The 18,157-nt window shown below is 36.4% G+C and overlaps 1 protein-coding gene across 1 annotated transcript; it reads right to left on the bottom strand.

Annotated features, from left to right (window-relative positions):
- Window positions 1–12,986: 12,986 nt before the first annotated feature.
- Window positions 12,987–17,830, bottom strand: LOC142356773 (uncharacterized). The gene is made up of 4 exons (XM_075408570.1): window positions 17,794–17,830; window positions 15,936–16,118; window positions 14,814–14,969; window positions 12,987–14,161 (listed from the first exon to the last, which is right to left on the bottom strand). Exons 1-4 carry the CDS (start codon window positions 17,828–17,830, stop codon window positions 13,083–13,085), a joined length of 1,455 nt encoding a protein of 484 aa, XP_075264685.1. The 3' UTR covers window positions 12,987–13,082.
- Window positions 17,831–18,157: the final 327 nt, after the last annotated feature.

The following is an 18,157-nucleotide window of genomic DNA, read 5'->3' as shown; positions in this document are numbered from 1 at the left end:
AAAATTTGTTTAATAATCAATAATTTGCTTCAAAGATGTTTCCTAAAATATTTTTACCCCCATTTATTTTTTGCCTTGATTGATATCTTGTAAGATTCTTGCAAGAATCTTGCAAGTTTTGAATCATCTTGCAAGATTCTTGCAAGATTGGAATCCGCTCATCACTAGGGTGGTGGGTGCATACAAGAAAGTTTAACAACTATTAGGCACTGATTTATCCAATGCTCGCAAGAACTATGGTTTGCATTATCAATTTGCTGCAATTTTTGGTGCTGGCTTGTTTCTGAAAGAAACCATTTGAACTCCGAGAAAATTTTAACAAAAAATACCAAATAAAGTGCGGAAATAATTAATAGCAATTGATAGCAAAATACGATTTTTTATATTAAAAAAAATTAATTAATTAATTAAGGTTGCTAACGTCGAAGACACATTTAACTCTTACATGACAATATTAGTCCTAATACCAGGAAAGTTAATATTTGTCTTCAAAAATCATACCAGTAACAAACTATATTTTACATAATACGTTACTAAGTAAAAATATAGCATGTGCGCCGGGGGGCGTACAAAAGATACGCCCACTAAGCTGGGGGAGGGTAAAACAGACTAGATCCCGAGTGGATATCATAATTTCATTGATTCAAATTGTTGGAGAAAAAAAATGACCATGTAAACCATAGGTTCTTTTCTTTTTTGGTAATATTTCAAAAACTAGTTCAACTATTTTACCTCTCAAAGGCTAATTATATATGTTGCTGTTTTGTTTTTGTTGACGCTCTTTATTTCAACACTAGTTACCGAAAATTTTCGCAATTTTTTTTGTTTGCTTTTAGAGGTCAAACTTTCAAAAAATGAGTGCAAAAGACCACTTCTATTTCGAGAATCACAAAATTTTAGCAAACCTCTAAAATTTAGTTCATCCTGTGAATTGATAGCCTCAATATCCTCAAAAGTGTCAAATTTTTCTGTTCAGAGTTGCATTTATATCGAATTCATTGTTTTTCATGTGTACTTAGAAAACTTTTTTATTTGCGTTTTTGGAGAGCTATCAAGCTTATCATTATTGTCAGTTTTTTAATTAATTTTGTTATGTACATCAGCGTCATAAACAAACCTTTTTTTGTTATGCAAACCTTAGAAAGTATGCAAAAAAATTAATACGTGTACGTATACAATATAATGTATACATACAGAATATACATACATACACTTCCAGTCCCCCGCCCGGAATGACATAGAAGGATGGAAGAACCACACATATCATGCTGGAAAATCTCAATGTCGATATTTATTAATCGACAAGAAAAAAATGTCCGACATTTCTTGTATAATATTATCAATTCTTGTTTTCAAGTCCCTAAAATTTGAAAAATCTTGCTAAGATCTTAACAATTTTTTCTTATTTATTTTAATTTCTTGCAAAGATCTTGCATGTACGTACATATCCTGGCGTTTCTGCCAAAAATTTTACCAAGATCTTAACAACATTTGTCACGTTTTTATAAGCTTCTTATCAAGATTTTCGAGTTTCATTTCAATGGGTAAGACAAGAACATTTCACTGTGTAGTTGGACCAGTGAGAGCAGCCAATTAGAAAGTATTTTTGCCTGTTTTTGTTGACTCAAAAATTCAATCCTTGAAAAAATCTAAAAAGTGAACATATACTTTAAGTCTGTTTGATTTTTCATATTCTTTTACGTCTTTTTGTTGTCGTGGTCAACAGATTTACATCTTGATTTATCTTGACATGTCAAGGTTTATCTTTCTTGGTTACCTTGTCAAGATCTTGTTTCTTGACAGCAATGCTAATACACTCTTGACAGACACTCTAAGTTCCTAAAAATCTTGATACTTTCACGGTAAGTACCAGTTCAAGATATTGGCAAGATTTAATCAGATTAAGTATGTTTCTTATCAAGCTGTAAGTTTCTATTCACTCGGTGAGTTGATTTTTGCTTGATGTTGTTGAAAAGGACATTGAACTAGGGTTCAGCCTGACGTTTTCAAACAAGGAGAATTCCAAATCAGGATTCAAGGAGAATTCCAATTCAAACAAGGAGAATTCTGTCAATTCCAAATCCCACTTTTCTTTTTTGTTAGCAGACTACTCATAAACGAGTGGAAAATTCATTAGTCTCAATTTTTAGGAACCAGTGTTTAATAGGAATTTGATAAGACAGGGATTAAACAAAAATTCCAAGAAAATTTTCAGTGCTTATTGTCGCATGAGAGATGATAATTGATGAGAGTCGGGGTTGAAAAAATCACTAATAATTTTCTGGTTGCAACATTCGTTGCAGTACTAAATGGTGTTTAAGGAAATGATTAGATATTTTTGCTGAAATTCGCAGCCATACTTGCTTGGAACAGGGAATCAAAGGTTTAGCGGAACTATTAAGTTTACAATCAAGATTGATAATTAACATCATTGAGGATAAATTGAGGAGAACAACGATCATACTTATAACAACTATTTTTGAACAATGTAGCAGAAAAAAAGGTAGCAGCGGTTTTTTGGTGCTTTAATGTCAAGATCTTTGTTCAAGTAAAATAAACGAAAGCAGTTTTTGCAGATGGATTTTTTATGAGATGTAATTGCAGCCAGTTACCTCAAAAAAAAACCAGATTAGTAGTGATTGTTAAACACTATTGTTGGTTACCCTAGTGCTTTTTCATTCGTCAAATAAAAGCTATTTTATCTGTTTTCTTTCATATTTTTCTTAAGTGATTTTCCGAAAAAGCTCAAAGATTTGTGAATATTACATCTTAGCTACTGGTTAGGGCTAATTTTTTCTATCCCCGATGTGTTCACTATTTTTGGAGACTTTGATACATCAATCGCACTCCGTGCTTTTCTTTTGTACACTCAATCGCTCAATAACGCAATTAGTGAACTAATGAGAAAAACTAACCCCTCAAAATTTCGTTTCGCAGGAAAAAGGATTGAAAGTTCGGTTTTCATCAAGTCAAAGTAAACAACGCAATACAATCACTAAGCTGAATTACAGGCACAAAACACATAAAACAGTATTTTTTCGCTTCTATACGCATTGTAAATAAGTTCAAAAAGACAGAAAGCTATTTGGTAGTTTTCCAAACTTCACTTATGGTGCTACTTACGTGGATATCCAAGTCCGAACTGCATCTTTGACAGTTGAAACACGTCCTAATTATAGTTCCGAAAAAAGATGTTAACCAAGTGAACAAAGATTGACTTCAATAAGATGTAGAACTAAAATTTGCTCGTCGTGTTAATTCAACTTCACTACTTGATTTGCCCTAGAGTTTGTTTAATTGTTTTTCTAAGCACTAAATTGACCACGCCTGTTAACTCTAATTCCGTTTGCTAGAACAGAAGCAAGCTTCACAACTGGTCTCCTGTAGACTTAGTCATTAGTTCGAATTTTCCCTTATCAAGTCACAACGTCAGACCCCTTGCTGATTTCCGTTACGTAACCCAATTATAGGAATTTTTTCTGATCGTTTTCATTGGACAACCAAATCGCTTTTGTTAAAATTTTTTTTCGCTGTAGATGGTTTCCGATTACTCATTGTCGGCAAATTCCCTTAACGAAACTTGTTCATATGAGGATTGCATAATTTTGATTTTGTCGAACGAGTTTGATAATCCACAAATTCTTCTGTGCGCGGTAAGAAGTTAAAGAACACATTCCTTTTGCCCAGCGAGAAATGATTGGCGATCAAAGCGTCAAATTCCTTAAATATCGAATTGAGTGAATTCATTGGTCTTGCATTTAATGCCTGTCCCAAAATACAGAAATTGATAGTTGAAAAAACGTCACCGGTAACTGATCGTTTCACCAACAATGGACGCATTGCTTCTAAGCAATCGTTTCATTAATCCTCCAAAGTGAGTTGCTGCAGTTGGGTTGAAATTCCGTTTAATACCTTGTTGTAATAAATGTTCCGCTATTTCTTTGTTGTGTCTGAATAATTTAGTTGGTTTGCCTCTTCGAGCACTAAATTGCATGATTGTATTGAGACAACAATCTGCGTCTAATTTTGATGTCACTTCTATATTTACCGCTCTCTCAGCTAGACAAATTTACAGCCAACTCAATTAATTTTTTTTTCTTTCCCAATCTCCACAGTGAAAACTTCAGAGCTGTTGAAATACCTAACCAGTCATCGGGTAAATCTGCTTTTGCTGGTGTTTTCGTGTTTGCTCCACCCTTTCTCCAGAAAATTTTTAATTGCTCGTAATTTGTTTTGGTTTGCCTGGGATCAACAGTTTGTGCTGGATTATGTTTCTTTTATGCTGAGTGCCTTGGCGTTGACTGTTCGTGAGCTCTTTTTAGGATTAATTCAACTGCTTGTAGTATTCAATATAGCAAGTTTAGATTATGTGAATTAAGGTCCAGTTGATATTTTCTTATTCTATCAGTGGAAACTTTTGTTCAACTTTCAGAGACTTCATGTTTTTGACAACATGATCTTGCAGTAGTAGCTTCAAGAAGATTGAGACAAATATTAGGTCTATTTGCGCTGGCCTTTCACATTTTGGTGACTTCAAGCAGGCCAGTCTGCTGAAACATTCATTTCCCTTGAATTTTTCAATGTTGGTTTCTCCGATACCAATGTTCGCTATGTTTTTCATTTCACTTACAAGTTTCCAAGGTGAAGCATCAATTGTTTTTAGAAATTAGTCACTCAATTGGTCACAATCACTTGTTTTTTACAATGGGATCCGCGCATCAATAGCGAACTTGTGAGTGTTTTTGGCCAAAAATTGCATCTATGTCTCTTCATTTTGTGTTCTTCGACCATTTATTTTTTCAAGATCACTGCCCTGGCTGCCGCTTGCGTTTCGATTCGTTGCATCTAAAGATAATTCATCGGCGCTTCTCTGTATTTCCCAAAAAAACGCTAAGTCTGACCACAATTTTTGGGATGTGAAAGTATATAGGCCTCTGCACACATTGTGTTGTGCAAGGTGTTGGCAAACACATAAACTCGGTCTTGTTGATGTATCATTTGTTGACATTTGCATCAATTACAACTAGAAGTTGTTTTTTCTTCTTCAAAATTTCTTTTACTTCACCACATTCCACTTTGTTGTCCCAATATTGTCCATTATTAAGTCCAAGTGCCATTCAGAAGTCCTCTCGTATAAACACTGAGCAAAACAAACAGTCGGATGGGGCCAAGTATCGAAGAAGCTGGTGACAGAATCTTCTTTTTTAGTTACCAATGTTTCAATTTTTGTTTTTTGCCTCTGCACACCTGAAGGGTATCATCAATATTAGTCAATTGTAATCCAAGCACTGAGAATTCCTCCACATTAGATTGACCATCGACTTGCGCTGTGTTGCTGAACAAATTCAAGTCTTTCGGAATTGCTTGGGAAAATATATTGCTTCTTCTTATCCAATTTTCAGTTTGACTAATGACACAAAAAAAGGCTGTAATTGATCGAAGACTTCAATTGCGTTTTTTGGGCTTCTACCAATTTGACGCAATTGTCACTGAATTATTTCGACTTTAGCTGTAATTGGTACACTGTTTTTTAATTCAGCCCACTAGCTTGACAACATAAATTGCGCATATTGGAGAAATTTTTGCTCGAAAAATTTGACGCTGATTATTTCATACTTGAACAGGTTTGTTAGTTATTGGACACCATAGAAATTTCAGGCAACTTCTAATTCAAACCTGTAGAGACATAGACTCAATGTCAGTTGTCAAGGTAATTAGTCCCTCACGAAATCAGTATATAGTTCTAATCAACCCATGCAGCAGATACGGTTCTGCTAGTAGCTTTCAGTCGAAACTTATACATTCGTGCATAGTTCGTTTTTTGACTGTCTGACGACGTTGTTTTTGGAAGCATGGATTTTCATGTTCCATAATGTTTGAACGGTCTCAGCAATTTTTAGATCTCTATGATTATAAGTTTAACTCTTTTCCCCACCAGAGGTTTGCTGACGACCCATCTTAATAGCGCTAGGCCAGCGAAAGTTCACTTGTGTTTCTATTTCTTAGGCCAATGGGCAATGTATTTCATGGGCTTCTTCACCAAAGATGCTGCCAATTTACATTAAACTGAAGCTTCTATTGGGTACAACGCTCAGTTGATTGAATCTCTGCTGCAGTTTGTTGTAGTTGAGTGCAAATGCTTCAATCGACTGCGTTTTTTAGGTAGTCTTTTAAATTTGAGATCCTATTTTTCTTTTCTCAGATCCTTTATTCCGTTTATGAGCCGTTGGTTTTGTTGAGCGTAAATTCAAAGCTTGGGATTGCCATTTTGTACTGCAGAAATTGATCGATGAATCAAACCGCTGATACACTATCAAGAATTGCACGATGTTTAGCCTAACAACACCGCTCTGTACTGAGACGTGATCTTTCTGAAGAAATCTCGTAACTTCGTAGGTAAGGTGGATTGTTGCTGCTAACGTTGAATGATGGGTATTTCTGTCCGTTTTTTTTGATAATAGTATCATCATTGGCAGAAAAGTTTCATCCCCTTTGCCGAGACATCCGTGACAAAAACTTTCCCTCCTCGATAATGGTTACTAATCACTCAGACGCATGCTCCTTTGAAGTGGACATTTTCATTTTTTATCAGCGCCACCACCTTTTCGGAGTGGTCGTTTGGCGTTTGCATCGTTTTGCATGTTTGAAATTGCACTGACTGTCATTGAGGACTGCTTGTCTCTATTCGCGTTTTTCGATCTTCTTTTTTTTTCGTTCTCCCTTGAAAGCTGGAAGCTCTTTGCGAATGCCAATCTGGACAGCCACTTTTTAGATGTAAATACGCCACTTTTGACAAAGTGAATATTTCTAGCTCTAGCTGAGTCTTTGCTCTGACTTGATGAGTTTTGAAGTCTCAGTTGATTTGCCTTGCAGAGACTCTCCAGCTGTACATCTCTGATCTTATGAGACTTTCCAATTTTTCGCTTCAGAATGCTCCAAGCAGCAACATAGAACATAAAAATGTCTAGAATACCCGCATTTAAGACCTTGCTGACTTTGCCTTGTCTGTCAGCAGAACGTTCAGATGCTTTATTTTCGTCGAGTCAATAGTTGGTAGTTTTTCCTATGTTGAAAAGGATATTCTGAAATACTCCGGTCATTCGAGAAGTTTTCTTTCAAGAACAACCATTTTCGGTTTCGGCTTTATTCTTCCACCTGAATATCCACTGCCTTATCGTAAGTCAACGCAGGGAAGAGGCATGTCGTCAACGTTTGTCGAACGATTGCTTGAATTTCGTGACATGAGTGTTGGCTGTGCCTATTATGTTCAGGGGTTGCTTCGAAGCAAGCTGTTGATTCAACTGGTTGAAGAATTTTGGCCACTCTACCGACCAAATATTAGACAGCACTTTTATTTGCGGACCAAATTAATGATGATTAGTTTTGAGCACTGAATAATTCAGAGCGAACATCAATGTTTTCTAATGCTGTTCTCGTTGACTTGCGCTATAGCTCACGCTTGTCTTCCCTTAGTTGGTTCTTTCTTCCTTCATTTGATAATTATGCCCAAGCTTTTCTTCAATCAAACTTTTCCTGTTCTAGACGCAACCTTATTTTGTTTTCCATTGCGAACTTTTTGGGTCCGTTCTCCGCACTTTTGCTTCGTTGAAGATGTTTCCGAAATAATCCGTATACTAATTCCGTATACTGAACGCTAGCTGTGGCTCAATTTGGTACTGTCTGAGCAGCCGATGTGTTCATTGCGTAGTTGTTGTTAATCCCGCCTTCAATTGTTGATTGAATCATGTTGCTTTGTTCTGCATTCACTGCTGATTGCGTGGCTTTGCCCTTATTTTCAAGCCAATGAATTTTCAAAGCTGACTTGCGCTGCCTTGCTTGTCTTATATGTTTTTTGGAAACGTTTACTGGGTAGGCAGAAGCTTGTTTCGACGCTGGAGTTGCTTAAAGAGAGTTATTTCTCTAGAAATTGTAAAACCTGTTGGTAAAGAGTTTCTAAATTGTAGGGTCGAAATGAATCTTCAATGATTTTGAGGACAAGTTTCTGTTTAGTGTCATTTTCTTCTTCCTCTAACGCTTGCCGTATTTTGTGTCGTTCGGGCTGATAGTGTTTTTATACTCTACAGAATCTGCATGTTCGGCTCGAATTGCACGGTTGCATGCCATGTTTGCTTTGCTTATTACTTTTAAGCAGCATTCGCACATCAATTTTTTATTGAATTGCACTCTTTAATGCGCTTTGCATGCGCTTCGCTGTTGATTGGTTAAATTTTTACGGATTTTTATATCATCCTCTGTTCTTTAGAATGTAAAGCAAATTACCATCCATGGTCGGGGTTGGTGTACCAAACAAAACGGCTGCTACCCTGACAAAGAAAACTTTATACCGCCCAGTTTGTGTCAGTGAATTCGAAATTTTACGGATATTACGGTTTTGCCATTAATTTTTGTGAAGTGTATTGTCTACTACCTTCGGGAAAAACACTCCGCTACTTGATGCTCATTCGGTCGAATCAGCTTTGCTGTTCCACAAAGTGAATCTGCACAGAATACAAATCTATATTCGAGTTAAAATAATCACAGTTTGCTTGACGTTCTCATTATTAACTCAAGTTAACATTCGAAATTTTGAAATCCCATGCAACAATTGTCCCTGCTACTCGTTGGGGCTAGTCGATAGTTTTTATCTATTAATATTTTCAGTGAATTCTTTATGAAACAACCCGATCTATTAATATTTTCAGTGAATTCTTTATGAAACAATTCGGAATTAATATTGAAACAACTGTACACTCAATTGCTCAATAGTTCAATTAGTGAAATTATGCTAATTTTTTTCAAACTTAGTAAGAGAAACTGACACTGTACTTTGTACACAGTTTATCGTAATTAGAATATTTGTTCCTCCAAAAGAAGGAATGAAAACATCAAAGTTAATTACCTTCTCAACAAGCCAACGTTAATTATGCTGTACAATCACTAAGTCGATGAACAGAAACCAGCAAGAAACCTCCAAGTTATCTTTCATCCAACGAAATGCGCTTCCATTGGGATTTAATGTGAGCTAATAAGACAAAACTGCCGATTTAAAACTGATTTTTGGCAATTTTTGAGCTTCTTTTATGCTGCCAGTCAGGAAAATTTAATTGTCAGTATTGAATCTTTGCTTTGCTGTACCAATATTCTGTACCAACAACAGATTGATTCGCAAACCAATAATACCAAATCTTGTGCAATTTTTTAATGAACTGATCAAGTTGTACGAACGTTGCATTATTTCCTGATTATAGCGAAGTAAATCGCTATCGAGTTTGAGTTTTAGTTTCACTATATGTATAATAATCTCGTTCTAATAATTTCTAATTTAGATACTGACCAAGTCAACAAAATAATTTGGCTTCGATGGAAAGTAGCATTAACTTTTGCTTGTAATGTTATTCTAACTTCACTGCTTGTTTTGACTTTGTCTGTTTGTTGACAAGCTCGGCTTTAACACATATGCTGCTGACAGAACTTTCACCAATGCCGTAGACTCTTGTAGTAATTTCTTGAGCAGTCACTGGAAGTCATCTAGCCCACCTCTGTTTACTGTGTTTGTGTATTTACAACTCGTAACATGCGTCACATATTCCTAAAAGAATTTTCATTTTTTCAGTTTAGTCCTGCGAGAGTATCTGCTACGCTTTTTCTTTTTCTTCTATTTTATTTTTTTACCTCTAAATGTAAGAGTTATGTTCATCAATTTTGTGTTCACATTTTGCCCTTTGTTAATATTTGGTTCGTTTTGTCATATTGTTGTTAATCAATTAGAATTGTTCAAAGAAAAGCTTGAAAGATGTAAAAGTTCATGCATGTTTTACGTTCAGAATGATCAAAGTTTGAGGTAAATTTTCGCTTGCATGCACAAAACTGGAAGGTCCACTGAATTGTATAAATAATGGTAGAAATGTGTGGAAAGGGTGCCTAAATGAGTTTAGATGAGGAATAGTTTTAAGTATTATGTGTGTGGATTTGGTTAGGATAACGGTGACGTCAAAAACGTTGACTGTGAAAAATCAACCAAGAATATGCGCTTTCAGGAACTACAAAATTTCAAACTGGTTGTTCTTCAGATGTACGCTAGCCAAGAGTTGTTTTGAAAAAAAAATATAACCAAACAAAATTATAATGTTTTCTCGTAGTTATCATGATATGTATTTTATTTTAAGCAATGAGTCCCCGGACTCGCAAACTCACTTATTGATTCTGATGCCAAAACCAGAGGGATGAACCATAAACCCTCTTCCCACTAAGTAGGGTGGACGCATTATTCTTTCCCAATGATTTACAAAACAATTTCAAGAAATAGATTCAACAGTCGTACCTTTTGGTGAAGCATGCGAAAAAGTTTCGGCTAGAGAATCAATTAGTGAGTTTCCGCGTCCGGGTACTCACGGCTTCAAAAATGAAATACATATCATGGTAACTACGACAAAACAATTTAATTTTGTTAGGTTTACGGTAGCTCAGAGTTGTTTTGGAAAAAATTGTAGCCAAACTAAAACAAAAAAATTTTTATCGCAGTTATAATGATATGTATAAAATTTTGAAGTAGTGAGTCCCGTGACCCGCAAACTCATTTTCTGATTCTGGCGCTGAAATGTTTTAGCAAACTGAATCTATTTCTTGGAATTGTTTTTTAAATCATTGTGAATGAATTTTGCGTCCGCTCTAATTAGTGGGGGAAGGCATGAAAATTTAAGCTTGAAAGGTATTATTTTCTTCAGTTTAAAGTTTTCAATAAACATATCTTCAATTTTTTTTGTTCTGTGAAATTTTCTGACGGGGTCTTTTTGTCGTACCTCTCTTTAATCTTTTTGTAATACTTCCACTTAGCCTTTTTAAAAAAAACCATTGACTTTTAAAATAATCAAAGTTTCAAATGTTTCATTGACAAGAGGCTGCCAATTGGTTTTAAGGTTTTAGAGTAAAAATTTGATAAAAAATGAAATGAGGAAAAACGGTTCAAAAAATTTACTGGTTTCAGTTTTTATCAATTTGTTTATGACTTCAATAAGGAGCTAATTGTTTAAAAAGTTGAGTTTTTGGGCTTGGCACGTAATTAATACATTTGTTTTAGCAACAAGACTAATTGGTGCTCTCAAACGACATTTGTTAGATGTTTTAGGTTCAATTTGAAGCTAAGTTAATGAGGGCAACACAATAAATGCTGAAACAGTTTTGTAATTGTTGACTCCTGCCTTTGTTTGATGTAGTTCACCTTTTTGTTAAAGTAGTTCACCTTTTTGTTAAAGTAGTTCACCGTTTTTGTTAAAGTAGTTCACCTTTTTGTTAAAGTAGTTCACCGTTTTTGTTAAAGTAGTTCACCGTTTTTGTGTATTCCATAGATCCATTGAAATAGAAAACGATGAAAGCACTTTTTTAATGTTGAATTGTATGAAGTGGTTAAAGAGTTCATTATATGATTAGGTCTTTATTTAGTTTCAGAAATATATTCTGATCTTCGACAATGACAATTTTCCTGTTTCGATCTTTTTCGTTTCTGTTTTATCTTTTAAGAATACTTTTATTGCAATTTTATTGAAAAATTTTAAATGAAATTAATGATTTTTGCACTTTTTCACGAGAAAGGTAGGGAATTTCTTATTTCAATTTCTTATAAAAAATATTCCATATAGCGGATCATATGCCAAATCAGAAGCTGTTGTTACAGTAAAAATATTGTCAGTCCAGTCATTAATGTTACCATATCCTAAAATTATTTTTCAAGAGTAGTTTTAGTACTTTTTCTATTTTGTTTTCTTGTATTTATTTTTTACGAACAATTAATCACGCCAAAAAATTTCAAAGAACGAAATCTTTGGCAGCGTCTACAGCTTAGCAGTTGAAATTTTGTGTGTGGTGTGTTACTGATTTCTGCATTGATGTGATTAACAATTCTCAACAGATGACATATCTACTCACCTAATATATCTCAAATTTAAAATGCAAAATCTAATTCAAAATAAAAAGAGGCCACCCACGGTAGATAAAAATTAGGCCTCCTTACTTGAGAGACACTGTTTGGATTTTGATTTGGAAAGCGCATAAAATTGGAATTAAAGTTTTTGTTTTTCCATGTTTGGCAAATTTAATTGCTTAATAAACTGTTTCTTTTTCTGATTGAAATTTCTTTAATCATTGATTTCATTTTTTCCAACCAACGGCTTTGCTCAGTTACTTTTTTGTGACTTTTAATTAATAAAAAAAATAACGTCGTTAGTTTTCACCGCTCTGTCTTCAATTGAGAATCCATCAAGTAAAAACATGAATTCTTATTTTTATTTCGAAATTTTGCTGTCTCTGCCTCTTTTGGTGGACAACTAAATCAAGAACGGGGAAGAGCCGGGTCGGAACATTACGGGCAAACCCGTACTACAGAGCCTCCTTGTTTAATTTTTGTAATCTGATATCAATTTTGGGATCTTTTCCGTTTGTGCCCCCTCCCACCAGCTTAGTGGGCGCATATTATTTGCACCCCCCCCCCCTCCCGAAGCACGTGCCATATTTTTACATAACAATTAACTATGTAATGGCACGTGCTCTATAATTGGGGGCGCATAACGTACTGGGGGGGGGGCACAAACGGAAAAGATCCCAATTTTGTAATGATTAGCTAAGTTATCGTTAGTTGCCTTGTCTATTTAACAACGAGTGAATTGCAGATAGTTTTCTAGTTTTGATCTCAAAAGCCCCCCCCCCCTGCATTCTCAGCTGAAACACAATCGGAACCCCCCACCCCCCCCCCCCCCCCCCCGTCCACCCCACTCTCACTAGAGTTTGACGGAACATAATTGATATTTAACAATATTTATATAATTTGCTATGGCTAGTAACCAACACAAAACCATCAGTATTGCAAAACGCACATTCGATTGCTCACACGGGCTTATAAAAACAAAATAAACTGTCATGGGGTGTGTGTGTGTGTGGGGGGGGGGGGGGGGAGTCGAAACTGTTCGGTAAACTTCCTAACCTTATTCTCAAACTCATCAATAAAACTTTCGTAATTTAATTTAAAAAGTTTTGATTTTATTCAATACTATTTTTTTTAAAAAAAATAGGAACATCACGTTTGCTTCCTATCAGCAATCAAGTTCACTTTCTGAACTCTTTCTTCGATGATTAACAGATTCGTGATTTTGGCACAATTTGATTATCTTTTCAATAAAACTTTTGTTTGAAATCTTGTGAAAACTTTTCACGTGTTCCTCCATTTTCTCACTAATTGCCATTTCGCAGAGATCACAGAATGCTAAGCTGTGATTGGTCGAAAATTCGGCTGTTTTTATACTCGAACTTGAACCACAATGGCCGTTCGAAATTTTAGAGTGATGTTGAATTTCAGCTGTTGGTGGCGATTTGTTCACGACTGAACTTTTCTCGCATATTTGCTCGTCAGAACGAGGCGAGGATAAAACCCTTGTAATTTTTGACTGTAACCTGGCAGAGCAGTAATATTTTTCGTGGCCTTCAAGATTTTTTTCTTCGTTGAACTTAATGTGACAATTTCGGCATTGATATTTTGCAAAGGGTTTCAAATCAGCGCCTTCGTTATCAGAATTGGGCGAACTTCGCTTTCGGAGGGGTAATGGGGGTATGTTTGCAACAGAATTGGCCATAATTTGACTTCGTTTCGCGTCAACTAGCAAATTTTGAAGGGAGTTTAATGTGACAAAATTTGGCTCTTCCTTAGTTGAGGTGGTCGTGCTTGTAGTGGGGGAGTCGCTGTCTCGTTGAAGCAAACTAGCATTGGTTGGACTATCAATTCTGGTGGTTGTTGACGATGTTGTGCCTGGCGATAAAATCCTGCCTGGGGCGGGACCCGCTTTGCCCGCTCCCGAACAGTAAACTTGTTGGTGAGTTTGAAGAGTACTCAATTGACTAAACATGACACCACATTTTTCGCATTTGAACTTTTTTGGCCTCGTTGTCGCGAATTCCCGCTTGGTCGGGGATTCGGCTGAGCTTTCCAAGGTGGAACTGGAAGTCGTTGTTATAGGGTTCCGGCTGCTAGGCAACGTGGGCGTGAGGTTTGGAGATGCAAGCTTAGGTGGTCTGACTGAGGGACAGTAGGATCTCATGTGACCACCAAGGGTCTCTTTGCTGTTAAACGAAGCAGAGCAGCTGTTGCACTTGTACTTTTTGCACCCCACTTTTGACCCTAATCAACAACAACAAATTACTTCCCCTGGTCAGACACGGATGCTCATCTTGCAAGATTCGGACAAACTCAGTCAGAATAATCAAAAATGATGCATATAATTTTGAAAGATTTCTGCCGGATAAACCTAATATTTTGCCAAAATCTCTGCAGGCAACCATTTTTTGCCAGATCTTACAAGATAACCAGATCTTATAATATAATTTTGAAAGATTTCTGCCGGTTAAACCTAATATTTTGCCAAAATCTCTGCAGGCAACCATTTTTTGCCAGATCTTACAAGATAACCAGATCTTATAATATAATTTTGAAAGATTTCTGCCGGTTAAACCTAATATTTTGCCAAAATCTCTGCAGGCAACCATTTTTTGCCATATCTTACAAGATAACCAGATCTTATAATATAATTTTGAAAGATTTCTGCCGGTTAAACCTAATATTTTGCCAAAATCTCTGCAGGCAACCATTTTTTGCCAGATCTTACAGGATAACCAGATCTTGTAATATAACCATTTTTTGGGACAGACTTTTAAGATTGTATTTAGGAACAATATTTTCGTAAGAGAAAAGTAAAAGGCAAAATCTTGAAAGATAATCATTTGCTTCCGACTCGGGTCATTGCTTTTGGGGTTTTTTTTCAGAGGACGTTTACCTTGCGATGCGACAGCCGAAGCCAGAAGAATCCTCTGGAGGAGGACATTATAAGCCAGCGATGTGGAAGCTATGGTTCCTGCTGATGCAATGCTGGAATCCAATGAGTTCTCCTGACCCGTGGGCAAATCTGCACTTCCCAAAGTTGAAAAGTCATCTGAAACAAGGTTATCAAATTATTTCCAAGTATTTTAGTACAAAGCATCATTTGGATCTATTCTGTCCCCCCCCCCTCCCCAGTGTTTTTTATGACCCCCAGTTACAAATTATATGTTGTTATATAGCACGTTACTATGTAAAAAAATAGCACGTGCGCCTGGAGGTCATAAAAAATTTACGCTCACTAAGCTGGGGGGGGGGGGGGGGGGGGCAAAATAGGTCCCACCATTTTTGTATAAATTTCTCTGTTTTCTGTATATTCTGGTTCGGCTAGGTTCCAGCCCTCTGAGCTTGGTTTTTTTGTCGGGAACCCTCGCCTATTGCCGAGGTCTACCTGGCAAGATAAGTGTCATTTGTGCGATTCTGGAAAATTTCGGGGTTCGACTAATGAATCTATACTTAGCCAATATTAAACTTGAAGTTTTACAACAATTTCGGGCGCTTTATTCTTTCCCCACGTTAGAATTAAACCAATTCATAATTAACACCTTTACATTTTATATAATGGGCAGTCACACATCGGATCTTTTGCCCCCCCCCCCCCCAGCTTAGTGGGCGCATATTATTTGCACCCCCCCCCCCAGACGCACGTGCCATTTTCTTACATAATGATTTATTATGTAATGGCACGTGTTCTGTAACTGGGGGACGCATAACGTACTGGGGGGGGAGGGAGGAGGAGAGGTGAGGTTGACACAAACGGAAAAGATCCCACAAATCTTTTTAAGGTTATCCAAACTATTATAAGTGAAAAACAAGAGCGCTGGTTTGTTCACAAGCGGTTTAGAACACAATAATTTTGGTCAACGAGTGAGGGGGGGGGGGCAGTTCCCAATTTCATTAATCAGTAATGACTGTTTGAGTCATGTGATGGTCAAAAGAGAACCCAGAAAAAATGGAAAGTGTCCAAAATTTTAGAAAAAAAAGCAGGAATAGTTTTATTTTTAGTTTTTAAGAAAAGTACCTCTACTTTCAATCGTCTGTTCGGTTTTTGATGTCATTGACAAATCGACGGGGGAGGAATCATTGTTGCCAGAGTTGTTCTCGGCGGCCACTTCCAGACAGTTTTCACATTTGTCCAAAACTGATGATGCGGTTGGTTCGCAGTGGCACGTGACGCATAAAGCTGGCGACAAGTTGTTGTTTTCTGAAACTTATTTTCTTCAATACAAACTTAACATTTTGTAATTTTTAATTTACAGATGTATCTGACTCATAGATTCGTTAATATTGTTGTTCTTTGTTGTTATTGAACACTTCAGTTATACGACATTTAAATATTTGGACAGTCGAGTTATTACAATTTTCAGATTTTTCCGTTTGTGCCCCTTAGCTTAGCGGGTGCATATTATTTACACCCCCCAGACGCACGTGCCATATTTTTACATAATGATTTTCTATGTAATGGCACGTGCTCTGTTACTTGGGGGAGCATAACGTACTGGGGGGGGGGGGGGCACAAACGGAAAAGATCCCAATTTTCTGTGATGGAAGTCTGTTAATTACGTTCGTTAGTTTAGTGCTTTGTCGTGATCGTTATTAATATTTTCGCTGGGACCCCGGCCTAGTTTCAATCCATTAATAACTGGATGGGCGAAAAAGTAGTAGTCTACATCCAAAAATCAATATCAATTCCAAGTTTCCTAAAAATTAGACAATAATATGCATACTGATTATCAAAATGAGTAAGTACCCTAAATTTTAGGAGGCAAATTTCATTTTTCAGCGTATCAAAAATAACGCCAATTTTTAAAAAGTGTTCGCAAAAACTTTTTACACCACTAGTCCCTTGCGCCAGAGGAACTTGATACGTGCATTGATCAAAATGGAGGCGTTTAACGTCTAGTACCAATTAGAGCTGAGCAACAAGATTAAAAAAACGAGAATCAAAGCCGAACGCTTAAGTGTTTGATCAGCCAAACAATCTGATTGGTTTAAACTAAAATACAACAAACGCAGCAAATAGCGAATTAAATCAGACGCTGTACCTTGATTATCTACGTTGTCCGGTTGGGTTGCGACCCAGTCAGCCTTTACGTCGAAATGACCCCCTTGCGGGGGAGGTCGCAATCATGCATAGAATTTCATTACGATATTGGGTAACTATTTTGTCACGGATAATTGTCTTAAACTATTGAGTAAATGATCCACCAATCGGGTCGAGGGAAATATTTGGCTGTAAATTTTATTTTACGACATTCTTCTGTACGCCCGTACCGCTCTACCGGCGTCCTGCAAAACGGAACGCCAACTTTCTAGTTACAATCAATAACAAAAATAAACGCAAAATATGAAATTCTTCACGATAACAAATGCCGGAGTCAATTTTACTTATCATATTTCTAATATTTCCTTCGAAATATCAAAAATGATAAACCAAAATTATAGTGACTCAATTTGATTTCCAAAACAGGCAGTTAAATTTGTAATATTGCACTTCATGTAATTAACTTTTTAAATGAGTATCTCAATGACCATATGACGAACTCTAACAAATTGTCTTAGTAAAATGTACTTTGTCACGAATTTATGAGTTATTCACATTCTGCATCTTTCTAATGATTAAACTTGATACAAGTTCAGTAATTTTACGACATAAAAATAAGAAAAACTGAGAAGAATTGTTCAGTAAAACTGAGAGAAAGATCTTTCCGACAATTGCCCCCTTCCGCAAAATGGGACTATTCTTGAATAGTATTTAAGGGAGCAATTTATCAAATACGCCATGCTATGTTAATTCACCGAATTGGAATACAAAGCGAAAAGAATTTCCGACTGGCGGGTCCGTGGGCTCGCGTCGCGGCTTCGCCGCGATAACTGACCCGCGATTTCTGGTTTATATCCCACAACCCAAGGCATGGCCGGGAATAGCGGTATGCAGTTGCGCTTAAACTGATATTCGGCTCTCTAAACTGTAGGCCAAGTAGTAATATTGTGGTAAAGTATAGCACAGAAGAGGGTGGCTCTCTACCAGGCACCAAAGGGAGGGGGGCATTGTTGAAACAATCATAGAAGAACCCGGGTTGACCCCATAATTGAAAAAGTTATAAAATTACAACTTCATATTATGGCGTCTATGAAAAGTTGTAGTCATAGAACTTTCATAAAAGGGAGTTCTATGGAATTAAATTTTTATGCAAAATTTTTTTATATCATGAAAAGGAAGGAAAAAGTATGTTTCAAAAA

This window comes from Convolutriloba macropyga, unplaced genomic scaffold, assembly GCF_964194025.1.
Source record: "Convolutriloba macropyga unplaced genomic scaffold, txConMacr16.3 SCAFFOLD_1408, whole genome shotgun sequence".
NCBI lineage: Eukaryota > Metazoa > Xenacoelomorpha > Acoela > Convolutidae > Convolutriloba > Convolutriloba macropyga.
Note: the sequence above shows the minus strand (reverse complement) of the source record. Positions and strands in the feature narration are given on the sequence as shown.

Coding starts and splice junctions, on each gene's coding strand:
- LOC142356773 (XM_075408570.1), bottom strand. CDS start 17,830: ATGCCTTGGGTTGTGGGATATAAACCAGAAATCGCGG. Junction 16,119..17,793: donor ATATAAACCAGAAATCGCGG/GTCAGTTATCGC, acceptor AATAAGTTTCAG/AAAACAACAACTTGTCGCCA. Junction 14,970..15,935: donor ACAGACGATTGAAAGTAGAG/GTACTTTTCTTA, acceptor ACCTTGTTTCAG/ATGACTTTTCAACTTTGGGA.